A 22,936-nucleotide genomic window follows, 5' to 3' on the forward strand; every position below is an offset into this window, starting at 1 on the left:
TAGATAGTACGGGACCGGTGAACGGAACACTGGTAGTTCTCTGTTGAGCCTTGTGGCGAGCATGTTTATTGATAGGGAACCAACAAAGTCAAAACTCTTTGCCACCTGAGGATGAAGGGACCACTCAGTTCCTACCACTTAACCTTGGAGAATGAGTTTGTCAATAATTTCACTCATTTTGCCTGGAATTAATCTTGCTGACAGCTCCAAGAGTTGTTTGGTGCTAAAGAATGGCCTTGCTTTGCCAACTTACATAGGTGCAGTGAAAAAGTACCTCCTTGCTTGTTGACATATGCCACTTGTCTTCATTAATGAGACCCAAAGCCCAGGTAATTACTGTACTTATGGCCAAAGGTGAGATTAAACGCATACAAGGGTGTGCATGGTCAGGAGCATGTGTTTCTGTTCTTATGAGCAATATGATAGGCAAGTTCTTGTGAACAACAGCGTGCTCATTCACACAAATAGGAGCATGCCCCTCTCTGAGAGAGTGTGAATGTCCAGATTCACTAACACTTCTAAATGAGCATTGCTTATTTGAAAAGAGCATGAGAACTGAGGTGCATGAGAAGATGAGAGTCAGCTAGCTCTACTTTAGAATCATAGGGACATGCATGTGGGCAATAATGACAATCCACCAAAAGAGGTAGCTCTTTTTCAGAAAAGTAGATACGCTTAGGAGCAAGTGCGTGCACAAAAGGTTATAGAACTACCTCAAGATCTAGATTCTTGATCTTTTCTAGGGACATATCATCAACTACTCACAGAAGTCTAAACTAGGCTGAAGAAGGTCACATTAGGCAGAAGTGGCAGAAATGGGAGACTCGAAAGTCCTAGTTAGAACCTTTTGCAGTATCTCAATGGACTGACCCCCTCCCGGCCCATAAAAAGGGCCACAGCAACTTTAGAGCCAAGGACTTGGCCTCATCAAAATCAGGCATGCTTCTGAGTGAAGGGCAGGGTTCACCTGATTTTCTTACTACACTTAATGGATGAGTAAGAGAGAGAAGACTCAAGAGGTAGAATACCTGGGAATGAACAAAGAAGAAATAGCCGGCTTCTTCCAATTCAAGGAAGACCCCAAAGGTGAAGTTATTTTTTGACTTCTCTTTCCTCCTCTTGTCATATTCTACCCACTGTGGCAATGATCATTCATTACACACCTTACATGGAGAAGACCCAGAACAGTCATGGCCAAGCAACATGGACTCACTTTATAAACAGAAAAAGAAAACATTAAATCAGCCAAGTTATGGAGACCGAGTGAATGTCTGTACTGTTCGGTGGATGAAGTTAAAGTGGCTTCCTAGTGTAATTGGGGGTATGGGGGATTCCCACCATCGGCCAATAAGTGCCGATACCTCGTTATAATTTCTAACAGCCGAGTTTCCAGTTGTGTTGCAATCATACTCCTATTAAAAGAGGAGGGTTTGAATATGTATAGGAACAAACAGGATTACATACTGTACAATACTGACAAACAGAATTTCTCCATTAGTAACTTCTATGCTAAGACCCAACTACACAAGAATTCTCTGTATTTTCCCCCCACAAATTCTACTTTTTATTTCTAATATATGTAGCTGAAACATGGACTGATATTACAATGAGAAATAAAAAAAAAAGTCATGAAAGATAAGGATTGCAGTTATATGCAAAGTAACCCATGAATAACCACAACATCGATTGCTGTGAAAGGTTTTAGTGGTGAAAAGAAAACGTCAAACAGTCAAGGGAAAACGAACATAAATAATTAAGAGTTGAGAAAAAGGAAACTTATAAAAAGAGAACATAAAATATAGAATAATAAAAGGGGCGAATACTGCCAAATGAACCACACAAAAGGTAAGGCAGTAATATCTAATGGGACATCTGAGGGGCAGATAACAGAAGGAAGATATGGTAATGAAAGTGAAAATAAAATAATTGAAATATGAGTTTCAAGGTTTAGTAAGTACAGAAGACTAACTATATACAGTACAAGGAGAAGAAGGGGAGACTAACAAGATGGCAAGGGAAAGAATGTGGGAAGAATTCCAAGTAACTGATTATTGATAGAAAATAGTTATTGATAGAAAATAGTTATTGATAGAAAATAGTTATTGATAGAAAATATCTAATTCTTCTTAAGGCTTCCTCTCCTACCTCCTTGCACTTATAAATCTTAAACTTTCTACAAACCAACTGTTGTCCATTCTCTCCACATGACAGAACAATCTCAAAATACAATGATCAGTCCTTCCACTAATGCTAACATTTTTACCACTTTTTCTTTTTTTTATGCGTCTCCACATTTCTTATCCTAACACTTATTCTTACAGCATATAGGCTACACCACAAAAATCTCATTGCAGCAGCTTAAACCTTTTTCTTTCACTTATCATGAACATCCTTATTTCTACATACTGAATACGGGTGTTTGTATGTCCCAAAACTCTTCAAGACGAGTACTGTATTCTATTCAAATGAGCAATAGTACAAGAAATAGCCAAGAAATTAAAGAAAAGTCAGTGTTCTCCTCTTTGGTCAAATTGTAAGACACTAATAGAAGACTTAAGGCAAAACAAAGTGTTGAATACCTTATCTGTAATCAAAAGCTGATAAACCCAGCTTGTAAGGACTTTTCCTATCGTCAGGGTTTTAGTTTAATAGAATAGTGTTGTAACCATAGGTGAATAAATTTTTACATCCCATAATACAGTAGCAGTTATATTTTTCATATATTCATGCCTTACAATACAGTATTGAGAGGGTAAACTTCACAAATAAAAGAAATGTACAGTATGTCCAAAAGCAAAATCAAGAGATGGTGATAGCTTTGATTATGTTCATTGGCATATGAGACTACATTGTAAAGGAATTCATTTACCTGTATAAATTTAGAAAGAGCAAATCAACAGAAACTCACTATTTCTTAGCATTTTATGTTTTTAACATTATTTATCTCTTGATAATCGAAATAGCAAAACTGCTAGAAATGCTGAGTTTTTGTCAATTTTCTCTTTCTAAATGTAAACCGAATGGCAAACGTGAACAAATTGGACTACTATAAGTGCCGATTAACTACATGCCATTTGCTTAGTTCAAACTTTAAAAAATGTATCTACAACAAAATATATAATTCTAGATTGAAGAAAGCTCAACTTCCAAAAGTATTTATAGTTAAACAGGATACCAAAAATCATATTAAACCTTTACTCACACTGTAGGTATATATTCTCCAGGAAAGGCATTGGTGGTGTAACTGATAAGCAGACATGTTTTACCCACGGCTCTGTAAGAAAACAGAAATCAAAGTTATTAAAAAAGCACGAGTTAAAACAAAAGAATACACCAACACCAAGTAATTACTACATAAATATATGTCTACATGGATCTATATTTAGTATATATGCATACACATTATACTCTACAGTATATATATATATATATATATATATATATATATTTACACACATATGTATATATATGTATGCATGTATATATATGTGTGTATATATATATATATATATATATATATATATATATATATATATATATATATATATATATATATATGTACAGTATATGTATGTATGTACATACATACATACATACATATATATATATATATATATATATATATATATATACATATATATATCTACAATACACACACACACATATATATATATATATATATATATATATATATATATATATATATATATATATATATATATATATATATATCTACAATATATACATAAATACATATATATATACATACATACATACATATATATACATATATATATATATATATATATATATATATATATATATATATATATATATTATACTATATTATATATATATACTATATTATATATATATATATATATATACACATGTATATATATATACACACACATATATATATATATATATATATATATATATATGTGTGTGTGTGTGTGTGTATATGTCACTCAGAGGGAGAGAGGGTAGTCATACCCTGGTGAAAGGCAGTACCCAGAGAGGTAAACTGCGCATGTGCATGTGGGTGCAAATCTACCTAAATATTAACACATCCTTTATGACTACTATGGTACACTAGTGTCTGTGTGTGTGTAATATATTGTGTGTGTGTGTGTATGTATGTATATATATATATATATATATATATATATATATATATATATATATATATATATATATATATATATATATATATATATATGTGTGTGTGTGTGTGTGTGTGTGTGTGTGTGTGTGTGTAATAATATAGTTATAACTTTTTATAATACAGTATAATCGTTAGTTTTTGCATTCTTTAAGGTATTTGCTTACAAAATCTAATTTTCTGTTGATCTATATTTATCCCGCATCAACCCATCGTTATCTCGAGGTTATTTCTGCTAGGACGTTAATCACATATCTAGCATATTATGGAAATAACTGGGTAAATCATATTTGTATACTAATTTAACTAATATGTACAAAGCTTAAAGTATTAAAATAGCAATGTAGTTTCCACACGTCAGTCACACAATTTAGAAGTATATCATATAAGTTTCAACTTTATTTATGCGTCAATGAACTTGAACCAGACCAAAATTGATTTAACCGACTTCGTAAGCTTTTTTTTTTTTATTTTTTTTTTTCTTGTAATAATGAAAAAGTTTTAGAACTGGAAAATCACGTTGATGTTATTCATAATTAGCTCATTGGCAAACGAAACACTTATCTATCGAGCTTCCACAATAAAATACCAGTGTGAACAAAGGAAAAATTAATTTAAGAAGAAATGAAACTATAGACTTATGATTTGAGTAAAATAACGAAACGGAATACACTTAATTCCAACGTAATAATCAATAATTAAATAAAATCATCCTAATAAAGTTTAAAAGACACCCTTTGAATACACAGGGTGTTTTTACCTTGATGAAAGGTACGGCAGATTTTAGAACCTTTTTCAATGGATGGAGCTTTATACAATGGGGCATAAGGCCTGGCGTCGGGTCCCGAGAAGCCATTCAGCCAGAAGTGTAATCGGTATACCCTCAGGTGAAGGATACATCCCCCGGGGACATTAGAGGACACCAAAGTGGATGGACCAGGCTCGCAGCAAACCGCAATAAAGAACCTTTGGTAATGTCTACGGCGTACCTCGTTAGTTGCACCACTATAGTCATTTTTTTAGTAAGGCATATTTGCACCGACTCGCAGGGGTGCCCTTTTAGCTCGGAAAAGTTTCCTGATCCGTGATTGGTTGGACAAGATAATTCTAACCAATCAGCGATCAGGAAACTTTTCCGAGCTAAAAGGGCACAGCTGCGAGTCCGTGCAAATGCGCCTCATTAAAATAAATTGATTATAGTAGCCCTAATTATTAATTATTATTATTATCATTATTATTAATGCTTCCTAAGCTACAAACCTAGTTGGAAAAACAGGATGCTATAAGCCCAAGGGATAGAACAGGGAAAATAGCTCAATGAGGAAAGGAAATAAGCAAATAAACTACATGAGAAGTAATGAACAATATAAAATATTTTAAGAACAGTAACAATATTAAAACAGATATTTCATATATACGCTATGAAAACTTAAAAAAAAAAACAAGAGGGAGAGAAATAAGATAGATAAGTGTGCTAAAATGTACCCTCAAGCAAGAGAACTCTTCCCCAAGACAACGGAAGACCATGGTACAGAGGCTATGGCACTATCCAAAACTAGAGAACATTGGTTTGATTTTGGAGTTCTCTTAGAAGAGTAGCTTACCATACCTAAGGTGTCTTTTTTACCCTTACCAAGAGGAAAGTAGCCACTGAACAATTATAGTGCAGTAGCAGAATTGTTTGGTATACGAGGACAGAGGAAATCGTGGAAAGAATAGGATAAACTATTCGGTGTATGTGTAGGCAAAGAAAAAATAAGCCGTAACCAGATTAATTGATTCTAAATTTTCTGGTATCCTGACATCGGTCACTGAAGCCGAGCCGTAACCAGAGATATGGATCCAATATAGTACTGTCTGGCCAACCAAAAGAGCCATAACCCTCTAGCGGTACTATCTCAACGGGTGGTTTGTGCCCTACCAACCTACTACCTAGGAATTTACTCATAATAGTATAACATCAGTGTGTTCACAAATAAAAATGAAAACTTCGCCTCTTCCATTCGTGTAAACAAATACAATTAAAATCCCTTATCTAAATTATATTATCATGATTTAAAGGAGAGAATACTTTCCTTGCAAAGAATACTCGGCGAATTTGCTTTATAACAACAGATCGAAGACTGAACTGCTTTACTTATTCAATAAAGTAATCTAGTCATAACTAACACGAACTTCAAGCCCCAGTACTAGGATGACAAGATCTACCAAAATTACGTACAAAATGTAATAAATGATGCAATCAACTAAGAGATGTTTTTGTATGGCAAGCAACTTGCAGTACACATCGTGCAGTTGGGAGCAAGGAGAGCCAGTGCGCAAACTTCGCACAGTACATCTTCAAGGAGGAATCGTCTAATTTAGTGATATGACAATCACTTGGGTAAAATTCCGAGTGAATTGCGAGTCTCCCATTCGTTCAATACCAACATAGAGCAGAATGTTGGCTTCGCATAAAGATTCTGTTCAAAACGAGAACCCAGTCACAAAGAGGAGTAATTAGAAAAGAGAAAAAGTACTCAAAGTTTCAACTTTCGAGAGACTTCGGACAATCTATCCAAGAGATGTTTTCATATACCTGTAAAACTGACAGGGTATTTGGGGAGGGAATAGTCCCTCTGATTTAATTATGGGAAAAAATGCCTATCGAGTGTCTTGGATATCGACAAAGTCATTTAGAGTACTGCTGCTGGCGACGTGTAATTGATCAGCTATCATATGCTCGTAAACGTTTCTTATGACTCGTATTTCATAAACCAATCCACAATATACATTTCATCAATAGGAAAAAAATAAACAGCAAAACTTAAATTATGACCTATACAACACTGTTGGCAGTTGCAAAAGAGATGACATGAAGAGAGAGAGAGAGAGAGAGAGAGAGAGAGAGAGAGAGAGAGAGAGAGAGAGAGAGAGAGAGAGAGTCTGAATCATATGAAGCTGATCAATATAGCAAGATATGGCCGTCTATTAACGTTGCTGGGTGGGGTGGGGGTGGCATAAGGATGGTTATGAGGGTGAGGCAAGTCCTTTCTTCTTGGAGGCCAACAGACGAAGGTATCATTACCTTTAGGATACGGCAGTGAGCCTCCGCCTACCCATTCTCTATATGGCTTGGGCGTTGCATTTTACAATTGTCCGAAAACATAGTCAAGTTTACAAGACGAGGAAACGCTTTTATAAAATGCTGGCAATGTCTAATGTTGTACATAGCATAATGCATCAAAATTGTTCTGCACATTCAGCATAATTGGACATACATTAGAAGTACATGTAAGGAGGCTCACGAAGAGAGATATTTTGTTTAAAGGTGATGAAAAAATACATGCAAATCTGTTTATCAGCGGGGACTCAATATAAAGAAGAAATTCCCTAAAGAGAGAGAGAGAGAGAGAGAGAGAGAGAGAGAGAGAGAGAGAGAGAGAGAGAGAGAGAGAGAGAGAGAGAGAGAGAGAGAATTTAAAATAGAAGAGGAATAAGGCCACGTAATATGCTGAATACTGCCCATTTTGTTCACTCGTGGACCCAATTCAATGTCATGTAATAATTAACAATGTTTTCAACCCATTAAAAAGCAAAATCTTTGGTTGAAATAAGCAGGATGCTTTATGACTCGACTTTTAAACCAACAGAAAGATGGCTGGTTAGCAAATAACTTCCTATAAGTTGGTGATTCTAAATATTTCATATATATGATATCAAGACATCAAGCTACACTATATTCATTTAAAATTATTCCCATCGATTGATAAATGAACAAGCAGGATTTAGGAAAGGTAGAAGTTTTACTGATCAAATTGTCATTTCATTAAGACATGTACAGCAATGTGTAGAATACAGAAATCCACTTTTGATGTCATTTATGGACTATGAAAAAGTCTTTGATAGTGTGCGCCCGACAATTTAGTGGAGAGTCCTGCGTTATTATGGAATTCCTCTTAAATATGTGGATTTGATTAAGTTTTCTCATAAGCATAGAAAGCTCAAAGTTAATGTAGTGGAGTCCTACCAAGTGAATTTCCAGTGAAAAGTATACTTCAATGGAATGTGTAATCACCTATATTGTTTATTCTCCTCGTGGATTTTGTAATGCACCGAACAGTTGGGATGACGGAGAAGGATTGGTAATGGGAAATTAGCTGACCTTGAGTATGATGATGACGCTGTCCTTATTAGAAAAACACCACAGGATTTGCAATGCTTGCTTACCAAAATGCATGAAATATCACATGAGGATGGACTAGAGATAAATAAAAAAAAAAAGACATTATGAGAACGAAATATGCAATAGAAGATGAAATATCACTGGAAGGAGAAAGGATTAATGAGGTAGAATCATTTAAGTATTTGGGAATTATGATCTTCAATACAGGGTTTTTAGAATTAGAGTTTAATGAGAGTTTGAAAAAAAAGCTAATTAGACAATAGCTAGGCTAAGTGCAATTTGGAAATCAAATAGCATAAAATTACATATAAAAATCAGGATATATATCAGTTTAGTGACATCACTGTTACTGTACGGACATGAGTCGTGGTATGACAATGAAACAATATGCAACAAAGTTTATAGATTTGAGAACAAAGCCCTCAGAAGGGTATTGGGAGTTAAATGGCAATCCATGATTAGAAATGAAACTATAAAAGATTACTCGAGTGCCATATGTGGATGAGATCATGGTGGGGGGTTGATGGAGAAGGTTTGGTCATGCTCTTCGCAATCCCCAAGAGACATTTAGTTCACCAAACATTCAACCGGGCTCCACAAGGAGTTGGAAAACCCAGGCCTACATGGCTGAGGACTATGAAGCGTGAAGTAGATGATGATGGTTGGAGAAAGGTTTATCTAAAAGCTTAAGATAGAGATGACTGGCGAAAACTAACCGAGGCCCTTTGCGTCAATAGGCGCAGATGATTATGATGATCATGATTGATAAATGGCTCCCGTACAAACATGAAAAATTCGCCAAATACTAAATTCCAGGAATTCTTTTAAAACAGTAAAATGTGTGTCCTTTACCGTAGCCATAATTCCACAACTTCGGTCCAAGATATGTTAATCCGAACAACGGTAAAGCAGAGCCTTCTGGTAAGGTCAAGTTGGGTTTGTAGTCCAGGAAGGATAAAAGACCGTCTGAAAATGCAAGGACATGGTGGCGTACCAGGTTAGAGGCTATCAGCGACCTCAACAAAAGTTTCAGTACCTCCAAACACAGGGACCTGTTGACCATATCAATAAAATACTATTGCGGCCTCCAAACATAGGGCACTACTAACCACATCAATCAAATTCTATTGCAAAAATACTGATCTGTATTCATAACCGCGGGCTGACGTCATCGATGACGTAACCGCTAGCGCGAGAATCAAGCGAAGTGAAAACAAACCAGAGCAATGGCTTACGATTACGTTAATTCTTTGGATGGAGCTCCTAAAACACGTTACAATATAAAGTTAAATGCTTCAGGTGAGTAATAAGATATAAAATACAACTGTTCTAACTTCTAGCGACACTTGCAAGTTAAAAATGATGATAAACAATAATTATTTTGAACTGTTTACAGCACATAAGTGTGAGGTGGATTACTGCTGGCCTCATAAACCAATCGCCTTCTCTTGTCATTTTGCTCATACCTCTCAAGTTGTCGTTTGGCTTTGGCATAGCTGTCTTTCTTGAAAGGCAGTATGCATGGAATGTAGTCTGGGTGTTCTTTCTCAGTCATGTTGGGTTTACCTGTATTTTGGCAATTTGATATAAATTCATAATGAACACCAATAGACATACTGTTGGAACATCAACCACCAGAATGTTAAATTATATTAAAATATGTTAAATTTCATAAATACCTGAGATAAAGTGTTCACTACAAATAACCCGACTCTTTAGTGGGGACCATTTGGATTCATTTGCTGGCATGCTGCAAGCCACTTATCCCTCCTATCCGGGCTTCTGCTACGACTGGGGAACTTGTAAAAATGCAACATCTTTCCTTGAATCATATTGTGATTCTTGCAGTTGAAAATAACACATGATGAAGGCATAATGGCGAATAATTTAGCTTTAACAGACGACCGTTCATGCAACACCACGTTAAAGTGTGGTTTGTTTTCACTGCGCCACGTGCGGGAAGTCACGTGACTGCTCAGTTACCCGGATGGCCCGCGGTTATCAATTGGCAGAAAAGGTCTTAGGACTACGACCATCAGTTGGTATTTTGCCGTCTTAGTGGATGAGGACCACATCTATAGCCCGGGGGCAAAATTAATAACATCAACGTTGACGTTAATATGATAGCAAACCAGATACCCCAAGGCTCCAAGAAAAGTCCGTCTAATTTCAAATAAAATACAAAACTAATATCACCCTATTAATTGACACATCAAAGATTAAAGAAATAGATTATAAAAATTAAATTTCCCTTACATTAAATAGATCATGGAATTTCCTTACAAAATTTCACAGGGCATTTATTGCAATTGTCTTTTATTATACCTCTCTCTCTCTCTCTCTCTCTCTCTCTCTCTCTCTCTCTCTCTCTCTCTCTCTCTCTCTCTCTCTCTCTCTCTCTCTCTCTCTCAGAGGAAAAGTCAGTTGGCCTAAATGTCAAACACGAGTATGTCCCTGCCCTTCTTAAAAGGTGCCGGAACATCAAACCCGTTCTCTATCAGCCCTCCATTGTGCTGCCCAAAAGGGCCAGGGCCATTCATTTACTAGAGGGAACTTGAATTCCTACCAAGAAATCGCCGACATGCATCAATTAAAGAAAAGATAATCTAAGAAACTGGGCTAAGGTTTTGAATTTCGCTACGGATAGATTCAAGCAAGTTGTGTTACTCCATCCCGTCTGCAACGGCTGCACCTAGCAAGTTACAAATTGGTCCACACTCACCACTTTCCACTAAATTTTGAGGAAAACGAGATAATTCTTCATTACTAGCACCCATAAGCCAACAATGATGAAGTCAAGGTCCTTTTACCAGTGAAAGATCAAACACGAATTTACCCGGGGACATGAAATGAAAGCTATATGAGATCCAGAATTCCTATTGACTTGCATCATCCAATAACGTTGATAACTCGACTTTTCTGCCCTGGCGACGACCAGCATACAAATACAGAAAATATTAATACTATAATTCAGATAGAAAAGTTTCAGAACCTTTTGAATAGTTTCACGCCCTTAGGATAAGGATTATCTAGAGGTCCGAAAGCGAGAGAGAGAGAGAGAGAGAGAGAGAGAGAGAGAGAGAGAGAGAGAGAGAGAGAGAGAGAGAGAGAGAGAGAGAGATATGCCACGAAACTACTATGACTCAAGAATTATTGGAGAGAGCTTCTTGACAATTGACTGCCAACTCTCCACCCAAAGGCAGCGAATGAGAAAAACGAGAGTATAGAACTAAGGTTTTCCCATCACGTGCATAGAAAAAGACACATCAGGCTGAGCGACTTTAAGAGCCACCCACAGTAGGCTACAGTCAAACTGAACAAAATAATCATGTACATATTACAAACTTCTTCCACATGTTGATCATGCAGCAGACAATAATTCATTTCACAAGGGTACAAAAGTCTCGTCTGTAGTAAGGCAAACGCCGAAATAGTAATCTGGTATAATAATAAAATAATAATATACAAGAACAATATCACTTGTTGCAGGTGAGCAATACTAGCCAACTAATCACCAGCATAGGACGGTAAGCATGAATGGTACTAGAGTAGTAGGTAGTAGGTTGGACAGGGCACCAGCCACCCGTTGAGATACTACCGCTAGAGTGTTATGGGGTCTTTTGACTGACCGAAAGAACTACATTGGATCCTTCTCTCTGGTTACGGTTCGCTTTTCCTTTGCCAGCACATACGCCAAACAGTCTGGACTATTCTTAACATATTCTCCTTTGTCCTCACACCTGACAACACTGAGATTACCAAACAATTCTTCTCTCAAGAAGTTAACTAATGCTTGAGGGTACACTCTGGCACGCTGTTCTGTCTTATTTCTCTTCCTCTTGTTTTGTTCAAGTGTTTACAGTTTATATAGGAAACACTTAAATATTGTTACTGTTTTTAAAATATCTTATTTTTCCTTGTTTCCTTTCCTCACTGGGCTATTTTACTTGTTGGGGCTCCTGGGCTTAAGGCATCCTGCTTTTCCAATTAGGATTATAGCTTAGCAATAATATTAATAGAGTATAACCTTCAACAGCCACATACATGAAGAGGATCTTTGTTGATACTTTACTCAGTCTCAGACAAAAAGGGATAAGAAAAATACCACGTATCATAATCATACAGACAAACATTAAAAACTCGAGTAAGGGCTAAATGTTTAAACACTATAGTGAGTCAAAGGATTTTTACCATCACTTCTTTAAATGCAACCAAAAATGTCGAAGCAATAAAAAATGGCAAGTGACTTCAAGTAAACTTTGATTTCGTGACATTAGTTTAGACCGATTATCGATCCTGCACACGTTAAAAGTTCCCACCATTCGAATGACCAATGCAATTGAATGCAACTGTTTTCAATACATTTTAGATTGTAACTTGGGCACTATTGAATTATTAGTTAAATAAAGCAGTTTTACACCTGAATTATTTTACGAATCTGTATTACATGCAGTATACGCCACTCGCTTTGCTGATGGCATATTATGTGGTATGCGAATGTTCCAGCCAGAGAAAACAATTCCAGATCCTTCATTTCAAGTTCATAAAAATAACCCAACTTCTCTTAGAAAATTCTACTTCGTAAAGTAAGAGGGGGACATTGATAACACTAAATAAAACTCAGTACAGTTTAGAGCTATTGAGGGTTTTCCAAACCTGTTGAAAATACGCATCAAGTATGACGTTCTCCTGAACTCTGATAATTATACAGTAATCTTTACTTCTAAGACCTTATACAAGCACCCAGATTTCCATATTTCTCGACACCAAGTGGTTTTCATGACACAATCTTTACTATTTGGCGGAATATATGATAGACCAGCACTGACAGTCTTTTACACCCTCTTCCGCTCTTTCACTTCAATATGTCCAACTATTAGGGTGAAAACATTTGAAAAATCATAATTATCAAAGCATTTTCACACTTCTTATATAATCAGTAGTCAAGTTTGTTAAATTTGTTTTGGTGAGAACAAAGGTATTAATTCGGGTGATTCCCATGTTAGTGTTCCATTACTTCCAGTCTTCATCAGGGGCCTATACTAGTTGAATATCATGTGGCAAGTACAATACACCTCTTGTTGTAATTCGACACATGCTCTAAGGCTGATAACCCTAACAAAATTCTGGAGAGATTAATGGTGCTAGGCAGGAACTACATGGCAGTCGTCAGTCAAACTCGTATTGAGCTTCTTCACCATGGTGACCTCATGATTGAATATTTAATCTCTCTCTCTCTCTCTCTCTCTCTCTCTCTCTCTCTCTCTCTCTCTCTCTCTCTCTCTCTCGTGTTGAATGTTGTAATTTAGCGTGATGCTGAAATGTAATTTCCTTGAACAAGAGTGATGGCGTACATCTTCGCCTAATTCTGAACTTTTTGGACAAAATCTTTTGGGACATTTTTTCCCAAAAAGTTAAGATCTTCTCTAGTAGCAGACTACTAAGATATAATTTCATTTTGCTGGACAAACAAATTTTACATTCCCCCTGTGCTTTGTTGTGCAGCCAATCCGGAACATCTTTCACAATACGTTTCACAGCAGTGTCACACATCTTGCTATGTGGTTAAACTACAATGCTATCTTAGAAGCGGCATTGATCTAGTCCTAATTGATTTTTCTTACAAGTTCCTATCATTTCTACGTTCTTATTGTCCTTGCCTTTTTATCTTACAAAGACGGGTAATCTAATAAGGATGGCTCCAATGTATCCAAGCTTGAGAAAAAATATTAATTTCAAGGAATAGAACATCCAAGTAGTCCTTAGTCAATTATAAAAACGCTTCTAAGCGCAGACAAAAGCACTATATTATACACACACAAACACAAACACAAATATATATATATATATATATATATATATATATATATATATATATATATATATATATATATATATATATATATATATATATATATATATATATGTGTGTGATTATCGTTCTCTTAATTAAGAAATTAATTTTTAAGTAATTGAAATAATTCAAATAGGCCTATATAATTTTCTTTTATTATAATTATTATTATTATTATTTTCATCATCATTATTATTACTTGCTAAGCTACAACCCTAGTTAGAAAAGCAGAATGGTATAAGCATAGGGGCCCCAATAGGGAAAATAGCCCAGTGGGAAAAGGAAACAAGGAAAAATAAAATATTTTGAGAACAGTAACAACATAAAAATAAATATGTCCTATCAAAAATTTTAATAACTTCAACAAAATAAAGAGAGGAGAAATTAGATAGAATAGTGTACTCGAGTGTACCCTTAATATAGATTATCAATTCTATACCATCTTATTTTCATTATGGTGATAACCCTATGCTTGAAATCATTCAAATATATAATAGCTATCATAATTTTGATTATCACGTTTGCCTAATGATCCATATAACTATATCTATAATGTAAAATTATTGTTTCCATTAACAATCCCGTATCTCCACTAAAAAAATAAGCTACCTTTTTAGCACTCAGTAAACTAACTAAAATTTTATATATATATATATATATATATATATATATATATATATATATATATATATATATATATAAACGTTTCGACAACTGTAGTCCCATAGGGACATAACGTGAATATCTCACTGACATCACATGAATAGCTGAACCTCAGGTGTGAGGATTACCTTGTAGGGACCCTCCCATTTCGATGGTATACAATTATTGACGGAGACCTACATACATCTGCTTAGTATTTTTCTTTATTCACCTTTCATTTTACATCCTAGCTGCTACACCCACCAACTTGCAACTAGGTACCCGTACACGATTCACTTTAAGAGATCAAACATCCTGGATTTTAGGAATCACACTCATTCGTCTGGTCAAAGAATCGAACCCGTCCTCTCTTATTACTAGGTCATCTACTGCAACACGACCACGGCCTGTTGCACACAAATGTTACAAGTTTTGCCTACGATCTGCTTGAGGTGTGCGCTAATTATTTTCCTATTTACTAACAAGTAGTTTTTTGTTCAGTAGAGAAACGGGAAGTGAACAGAAACAATAATTTTACAACATAGATAAAGTTATATGGATCATTTAGCAAACATGATCATCCAAATTATGATAGCTATTATACATTTGAATTATTTCAAGTATTAGGTTATCACCATAATGAAAATAAGGTAATATAGAATTGATAAACTATATTGAATAGTAATCATAATACTGTACAATACGAAAAAAATATATATCTGAATCATTTCAATTGCCTAAAAGTAAATTTCTTAAGAGAACGATAATAATTAATAATACAAATTAATGACATAATAAATCTGTTGGATTTACACACATTATGAAAAATCTAAGGGAATGGAAACATCACACTGTACATTTAATCACTGTCACTGTAGTCACCTAATTCAACAGCTCCAATGGCATCCATTTAACGTTCATGAACTTCATATAAACAAGAGAGCAGTGGGTCAGCAGCTCATGACTGATATGCTTTCTAAACTTCCAATCTTCTTTAGGATCTCGGCTGGAAAAACAATTATGGCAATATTGAAGATGACGCATGAGACCGTATTTCATATGAAGGAGAGAATTCATCCTTTTCTACTCCCATTTCTTTTCTAAACTTTGATCGTTTTATGTTTATCTGACTGACAATACGTTCAACGTCAGCATTAGAAAGGGGCAATGTTTAGACTATCATTGCAGCCAGTTTGTTCTTTAAACGGGTTGGAACCATATGTCTTTATATTTGAACACTTCATTCCAGAAACTAATTTTGTTTTAGTATATGCTATATATGCAATTTCTAAGAATTCTATGTGTACAGTATATATTTACAAAAACTGATACAACATACATATAGTGTACACACACACACACACACACACACACATATATATATATATATATATATATATATATATATATATATATATATATATATATATATATATTATATATATATATATATATATATATATATTATATATAATATATATATATATATATATATATTATATAATATATATATATATATATATATATTATATAATAAATATATATATATATATATATATATATATATATATACACACACACACAGTAAGTACATCTGTACGCTGGATTAGTAAGTAGCCTACAATACTAAAAAAAATTCATGTTCACTTCAATAGTACTAGTTCATATAATATGTATTAAGAATCTCCATTGAAAAACGCAGTTCTCTTGTAAATACATAATTAACTGATTTTGAGCTAATATCCACTTATTGTTACATTAACAAAATCTTACGGAAACAGCTTCCTTCAGAGATGAATGACGAAAGAGTACTATACAGTAGTTCCCAGTCTAAGATCTGCTCATGCAATCCTGTGACGTTAGCCGAAATGGAACGTATATAATTAGTTTCATGCAAAAAATCGAAGTATTGTGGAACAATAATTAATAATTGGGAAATAAAACTTTCATAAAAATTTTACTAATATATCAATATGAAACAATACATTTAAGGCTTGCCTGAAAAAATGGAAATATTGTGCTAGATACAAAGCCAATAACTCAAATCTAGCAACTCTGATCATTATTAGAGCGATTTCATCTAAGCATTTTGAGTTTTTATGATCTTATCTAACTTATTCTTGAACTCGTTTACTGCATCCGCTAGAAGTCTATTCCAAGTATTTGCTATTTTGTATGTAAAGAAATTCTTCGATTGTGTGGTGTTGCATCTTTTCAATTTCAGTTTGTATCTGTTACCTCTGTACTGCTTTGTGCTAAGCGTGAATAGACTGTTGCAATCTAGATTTGCCTTAAACTATTTTCTTTTTGACATCGTCCATTGTAAAGGTAAATCTATTTAATGGCTGTGGCCTTTCCTAAGTAGTAGATAGGCTAGGGCACCAGCCACCCGTTGAGATACTACCGCTAGAGTGTTATGAGGTCTTTTGACTGGTCAGACAGTACTACATTAGATCCTTCTCTCTGGTTACGGTTCATTTTCCATTTGCCTACACACCGACACAGCGAATAGTCTGGCCTATTCTTTACACATTCTCCTCTGGCCTCATACACCTGACAACACTGAGATTACCAAACACTTCTCCTTCACCCAAGGGGTTACTGCACTATACTTGTTCAGTGGCCACTTTCTTCTTGTTAAGGGTAAAAGAGACTACCTATGGTAAGTAGCTCTTCTAGGAGAAGGACACTCCGAAACCAAACCATTGTTCTCTAGTCTTATGTAATGCCACAGCCTCTGTACCATGGTCTTCCACTGTCTTGGGTTAGAGTTCTCTTGCTCGAGGGTACATTCGGGTACGGTGTTCTGTCTTGTTTTTATAGGAGATATCTATTTCAATGTTGTTACTCTTCTTAAATTTTTATTTTTCCTTGTTTCCTTTCTTCACTGGGCTATTTTCCCTGTTGGAGCCCCTGGGCATAAGCATCCTGCTTTTCCAACAAGAGTTGTAGCTTAGCAAGTAACAATAATAATAATAATAATAATAAATGAGAGAGAGAGAGAGAGAGAGAGAGAGAGAGAGAGAGAGAGAGAGAGAGAGAGAGAGAGAGAGAGAGACCCACGTGTCTTAAACTGAAACACGGAAATTGGCATGGCAAATTATTTTTTTTTAATAACGTTAGTGTGGGCGAGACCTAGTGTCGTGGTTGACAAAAAGATTAAATTTCTTCGTGCGTTAACACTTCTGTTTTTCAACGTAGGAAAGATCAATAAAACTATAAAAAATGCTGAGCTCTTTGTGATATGTCGGACGAAAGTTAAACTGCATTATCTTTTGTTACAATCGAGAGAGAGAGAGAGAGAGAGAGAGAGAGAGAGAGAGAGAGAGAGAGAGAGAGAGAGAGAGAGAGAGAGATTATCTTTGTAAGTAAGAGATGTATATTAAATCATCGGTAACTTAATGGTAGGAGTAAAGAAAAAGACATCATATTTTACAACTTGTATATCATGTTAAACTTGCTCATTCTATTACCTAATAAACTTCACTGACGCTTTTAAAATGGTGAACACAACGGAATAGATATAACAATACATGAATATCAATAATCACCATTACCCGATGATCAAATGATATACGACTGTTGTTTTATTAATCGACCATGTGCAGTAAAACACTGCATTTTCAATATAAGCAAGAAGCCTTAGCCCATCTTTACCGAAAAAAAAAAAATAAGTTTACACGTAATTTGAAACATGTATATTATCAGCACTAGGCAAAAGCCATAACCTCGGTTCATGTCATTAATATTGTTCTTTAGACAACAAAGGTATAAATGTTTCATATTTTTGGTCGAATTCATAATGCAATGTGATAATAAAACAACGAAAACAGTATTTCAATTTTAATTTCAATGGTAGAATTATCTACCCAGTGGACTGAACAATTATGCCTTCTAATTAACAATGAATTAATAAATGAACTTCACCGTTCATATTTCATTGACACTGCAATAAACCCTTAGTCCAACTTGACCACAAATCAAGTATCATATAATTAATACAGATAGAAATCAACACGAATGAGAAAGAAACCACGTTCACATTAAGCTAGGGTTAAACACTTGCAATTGATGTCGACAACACACAGGACCCTTCTAGGCTTTCTTCCTAAACCAGTTAGATATGCGAGAAATTTTTACGCGGTGGATAAAAGCATGAATTTTGGCACAAATGAATCCTATACACATTAAAACATCCCAGAATGGGAGTCATTACCAACTCGGGGGAGGAAGGGAAATACGGGAAATGAGGTGGAACTAGTAAGATGCCGTCCGTAAACATACAAAATAAAATATTTTCATAAGGCTCCAACGATTATTGCACGAGATAAGTAGATCATGAGTCAATTATTAAATTTAGTGCTTTTACTAATCTTTTCAATACCTAACCAAACTGTATTCAAATCAATATTATAATTCGGCAAAGATCCTGCATTTTCTAAAAATAAATTTTTACACTAAATCTTTATGAAAACTTTTAATACTATACAGGAAATAAACGTTTAGGATTAGATAATAAAATCTTGGATAAAGGCCAGGCACTGGAACCTACTGTATAATAAGGTGATACAGCAACATTATAGAGTAAATAAATTACTAAAAAATACAACCTTATGTAAGAGAAATATCAAAAGAAAATTCACAAAAACATACCTTTCGAACATTAATAAATATATATATATATATATATATATATATATATATATATATATATATATATATATATATATATATATATATATATATATACACACACACATATATATACACACATATATATATATATATATATATATATATATATATATATATATATATATACATATATATATATATATATATATATATATATATATATATATATATATATATATATATATATATATTTTAAACTCCAAAAAATGCATTTTTTTTCCAACATACCAATCACTATCCTTTCCTTAAAAATCAGCGACAGCTCTGTTTGTTATCTTCATCTGTAATTAACAAATATCGAACAGCAAAACACAAAATGTGCTCAACTTCCCGCTGTCTTTCACAGTGAGAAAAATAAGAAACTGCTACCACCGAAGTCAATTCTTAAATTTGTTTGTGGGGAGACCAAATATAAACCTCAAATTTTCTTCTGAGTCTCCGAAAACTTCAATTGAGCTTTATGGGCAGGGATTAGGAGTGGCAGGTCAAGAATGCCAATTGGAACAACTACAGAATAAAGTAAACAATGATTTAATTCAATAAATTTTTATACCGTTTGATCTTTGAAAATGTTGTAGCATTAAAAAGTGACATTAGGAAATTCACCGCATCTGGATGAGTCAAGTCAAAGTTGGGAAGCATGGAAAGGTACCCATTTTATGAAAATGTGTGGAATTTTCCTTGAATAGTGTACGAATAGAATGTCTTGACTTATATACTTTTCTTCACGCCTTATTTCATTCATATCTACAATGTCTCGGGTGTCTTGGATAGTTACTCTAAAAACCTTAAGTTTCTTTGTTTTACTGGCATACCACTGCTGTTATAGAGGTACAATCTTATGGGAGGAACAGTTTAGAAGAGGCAGCAGAATCCAGTTTCAATGGTTTTCTACAATTATCTGGATGTGGGGAGATGAGACATTTATTCCAAAACATTGTATGATCCACTGGCTGTGATTACTGAGCTGAGGAGGCATCTTTTCAAAGTTACAGAGTAATCAAAATCATCTTCCTTATAATGTTCACAGTGCTGGTGCCAAATGGTTTTCAACCTTTGTTCGTCTTCCCTAACTGAGACTGTTGCCTTGCTCACCCAGAACTTTCACAAGTTTCTCGTTCCTTATTTATGTATGAATGGCAAGACCAATGTACAAGGGTCCTCGACTCTTAACTATACATTCATTGAGATAATATTGGCTTTTTCTTAGAGTTGCTCTTGCCTATCAACCTTAAGAGATATTTTGAGAAATCCGATAGTCTTGACTTTGACTTCAAACTTCACGCCCTTTGAGCTGCATGCAAAAATGATTCACACAAGTTCTGGTGAGAATTCAGCTATGAATTCATTACCAATCCATGCAAAAATATCTTATCGGAATGACTTGGCTAGTTTTACCATTGAACGAGCATCACAATCAAAGTCTTGATTGTCAGTTGCTTCCCTCAGCAGCTTTGGAGCCTCTCACTAAATACAGTCTTACTTTCATGTGATTGCCCCCGATGTTCTTTCCCAATTTTGCAAAGCTTTGCCATTCTTTAAGATTGGACGCGTAAATAGTTTAGTGATCCTTAACATTTAACTGTAGATTTTCATAGATTACCTGCAAATATCATTACTGTCCTCCTGAAAAGATCTGAATAGATAGAAGATTCAGTAAGAATTCTTGTATTCAATAGAGCCACGAAAGTGATGTTTGTCCTCAAAGGCCAAATGGTCAATCCAAGACATTCTAGCAAATAACTATCTAGAAGGTCAGCTTCTATTTGCCAATATTTATTGCCAAGTTTTATGATTGAGCACTATTATAGTTTACCTTCTTGTTAACATGTTTCTTTATTCTTTCCACTTTTAGTCACTAATCCTAAATGGCAGAACTTGTGCAATTTAGCTTTACTGTATTGTCAGGGAAATGTTGGAATATTCTTTTCTTTAATATCAAGAGTGATAGGATAAGTATTTAATTCTTTAAATTATTACAAAAGTACCAACAAATAATATTATACATGTAATCTGGAACAAAGCCGGATTTCAATCTAATCGGACATGAAGACAAGAATACTACGCGAGAGAAGACGTTATCAAGCATTTGGGGCGAAGGAGCTCTACATATGAGATTGATTCGCAGATAATTGTGCGCTGTACCCACATTAGTTCAGACTAACATTTAAGATATCTACCAAGTATAACATGTTAGTGATCACATACAACTGAATAGATAATTGCAAAGTGTTAACTAAAGTAACAGTACTTTGAGGAAAGGCAAAAAGCTGCACATCCATTTTAACCTGACATTACATCGTCAATGCCAGCAAAACATTCTATACATCATGCATCAATGAATAGTCGAGACCCTACAGTATTTTAACTATTCAAATATAAGCCGTTGTTATATAAAATCTTAAATGATTACCGCACATCTGTATAACTAAGGAATGCTGATGAAAATTCACATGGACAGATGAAAAAAGAATAGACTTTATAAGCAATAAATAAATCAACTGATGAGCAGATGAAAAGACCCCTTTACTTTTCTGTGGGAAGGCATAAAATATATGTCTTCCATTGGATTTCAGCTAAAAAGCACACAATGAAATTTCTGATCTTGTGGCAAACCCTCTTTAATTTGATTGATACAGCCTTGAGAACATCTCTTCAATTTTTGGCGTCTTCATTCAAGGTTTAACGCATCAGGCAAAAATTCATCTAACAAATCTTAGTTCAGCTGAAACGCAGTTCCGTAAGTATAGGATTATAAAATTAAGCTTTGTTTATCATACTACAAAACTATCTAAAGTTTCCAAAGTTTATGGTCATACCTCGGCATTCTTGATAAATTAGCAACGTCAAAATACATTGCATTGTACTACTCTTGCCCATTTTTTGGACATCGCAAGTACAGTCCAATTGTTCTTGGAAAAAACAAGCCATAGCCACATGAAAATAAAATAGGATGAGAAAAAAAATAAGTGAAATAACTCTTATATCGTTTATTTCCTTATTTCCTTTCCTCACTGGGCTATTTTTCCCTGTTGGAGCCCTTGGGACTATAGCATCTTGTTTTTCCAACTAGGGTTGTAGCTTAGCTATTAATAATAATAATAATAATAATAATAATAATAATAATAATAATAATAATAATAAATAATAATAATTTATATTACATATACACAAAAATACGTAGACTGCATATATATATATATATATATATATATATATATATATATATATATATATATATATATATATATATATATATATATATATATATATAAATATATATATATAATATATATATATATATATATATATATATATATATATATATATATATATATATATATATGCACTAGGTAGTAGGTTGGCCAGGGCACCAGCCACCCGTTGAGATACTACCGCTAAGGAGTTATGTGGT

General features: G+C 34.3%; 1 protein-coding gene across 1 annotated transcript in view; it reads right to left on the minus strand.

The window, feature by feature from the left end:
- LOC137641529 (ras-related C3 botulinum toxin substrate 1) overlaps positions 1–22,936 on the minus strand; it is a 177,202-nt gene that overhangs the window by 49,517 nt on the left and 104,749 nt on the right. The window contains exon 2 of the mRNA XM_068374169.1: positions 3,203–3,274. Within this exon, the coding sequence (XP_068230270.1) occupies positions 3,203–3,274 (72 nt within the window). The remainder of the gene's footprint in view (positions 1–3,202; positions 3,275–22,936) is intronic.

Source organism: Palaemon carinicauda, chromosome 5, assembly GCF_036898095.1.
Source record: "Palaemon carinicauda isolate YSFRI2023 chromosome 5, ASM3689809v2, whole genome shotgun sequence".
In the NCBI taxonomy this organism is placed as follows: domain Eukaryota; kingdom Metazoa; phylum Arthropoda; class Malacostraca; order Decapoda; family Palaemonidae; genus Palaemon; species Palaemon carinicauda.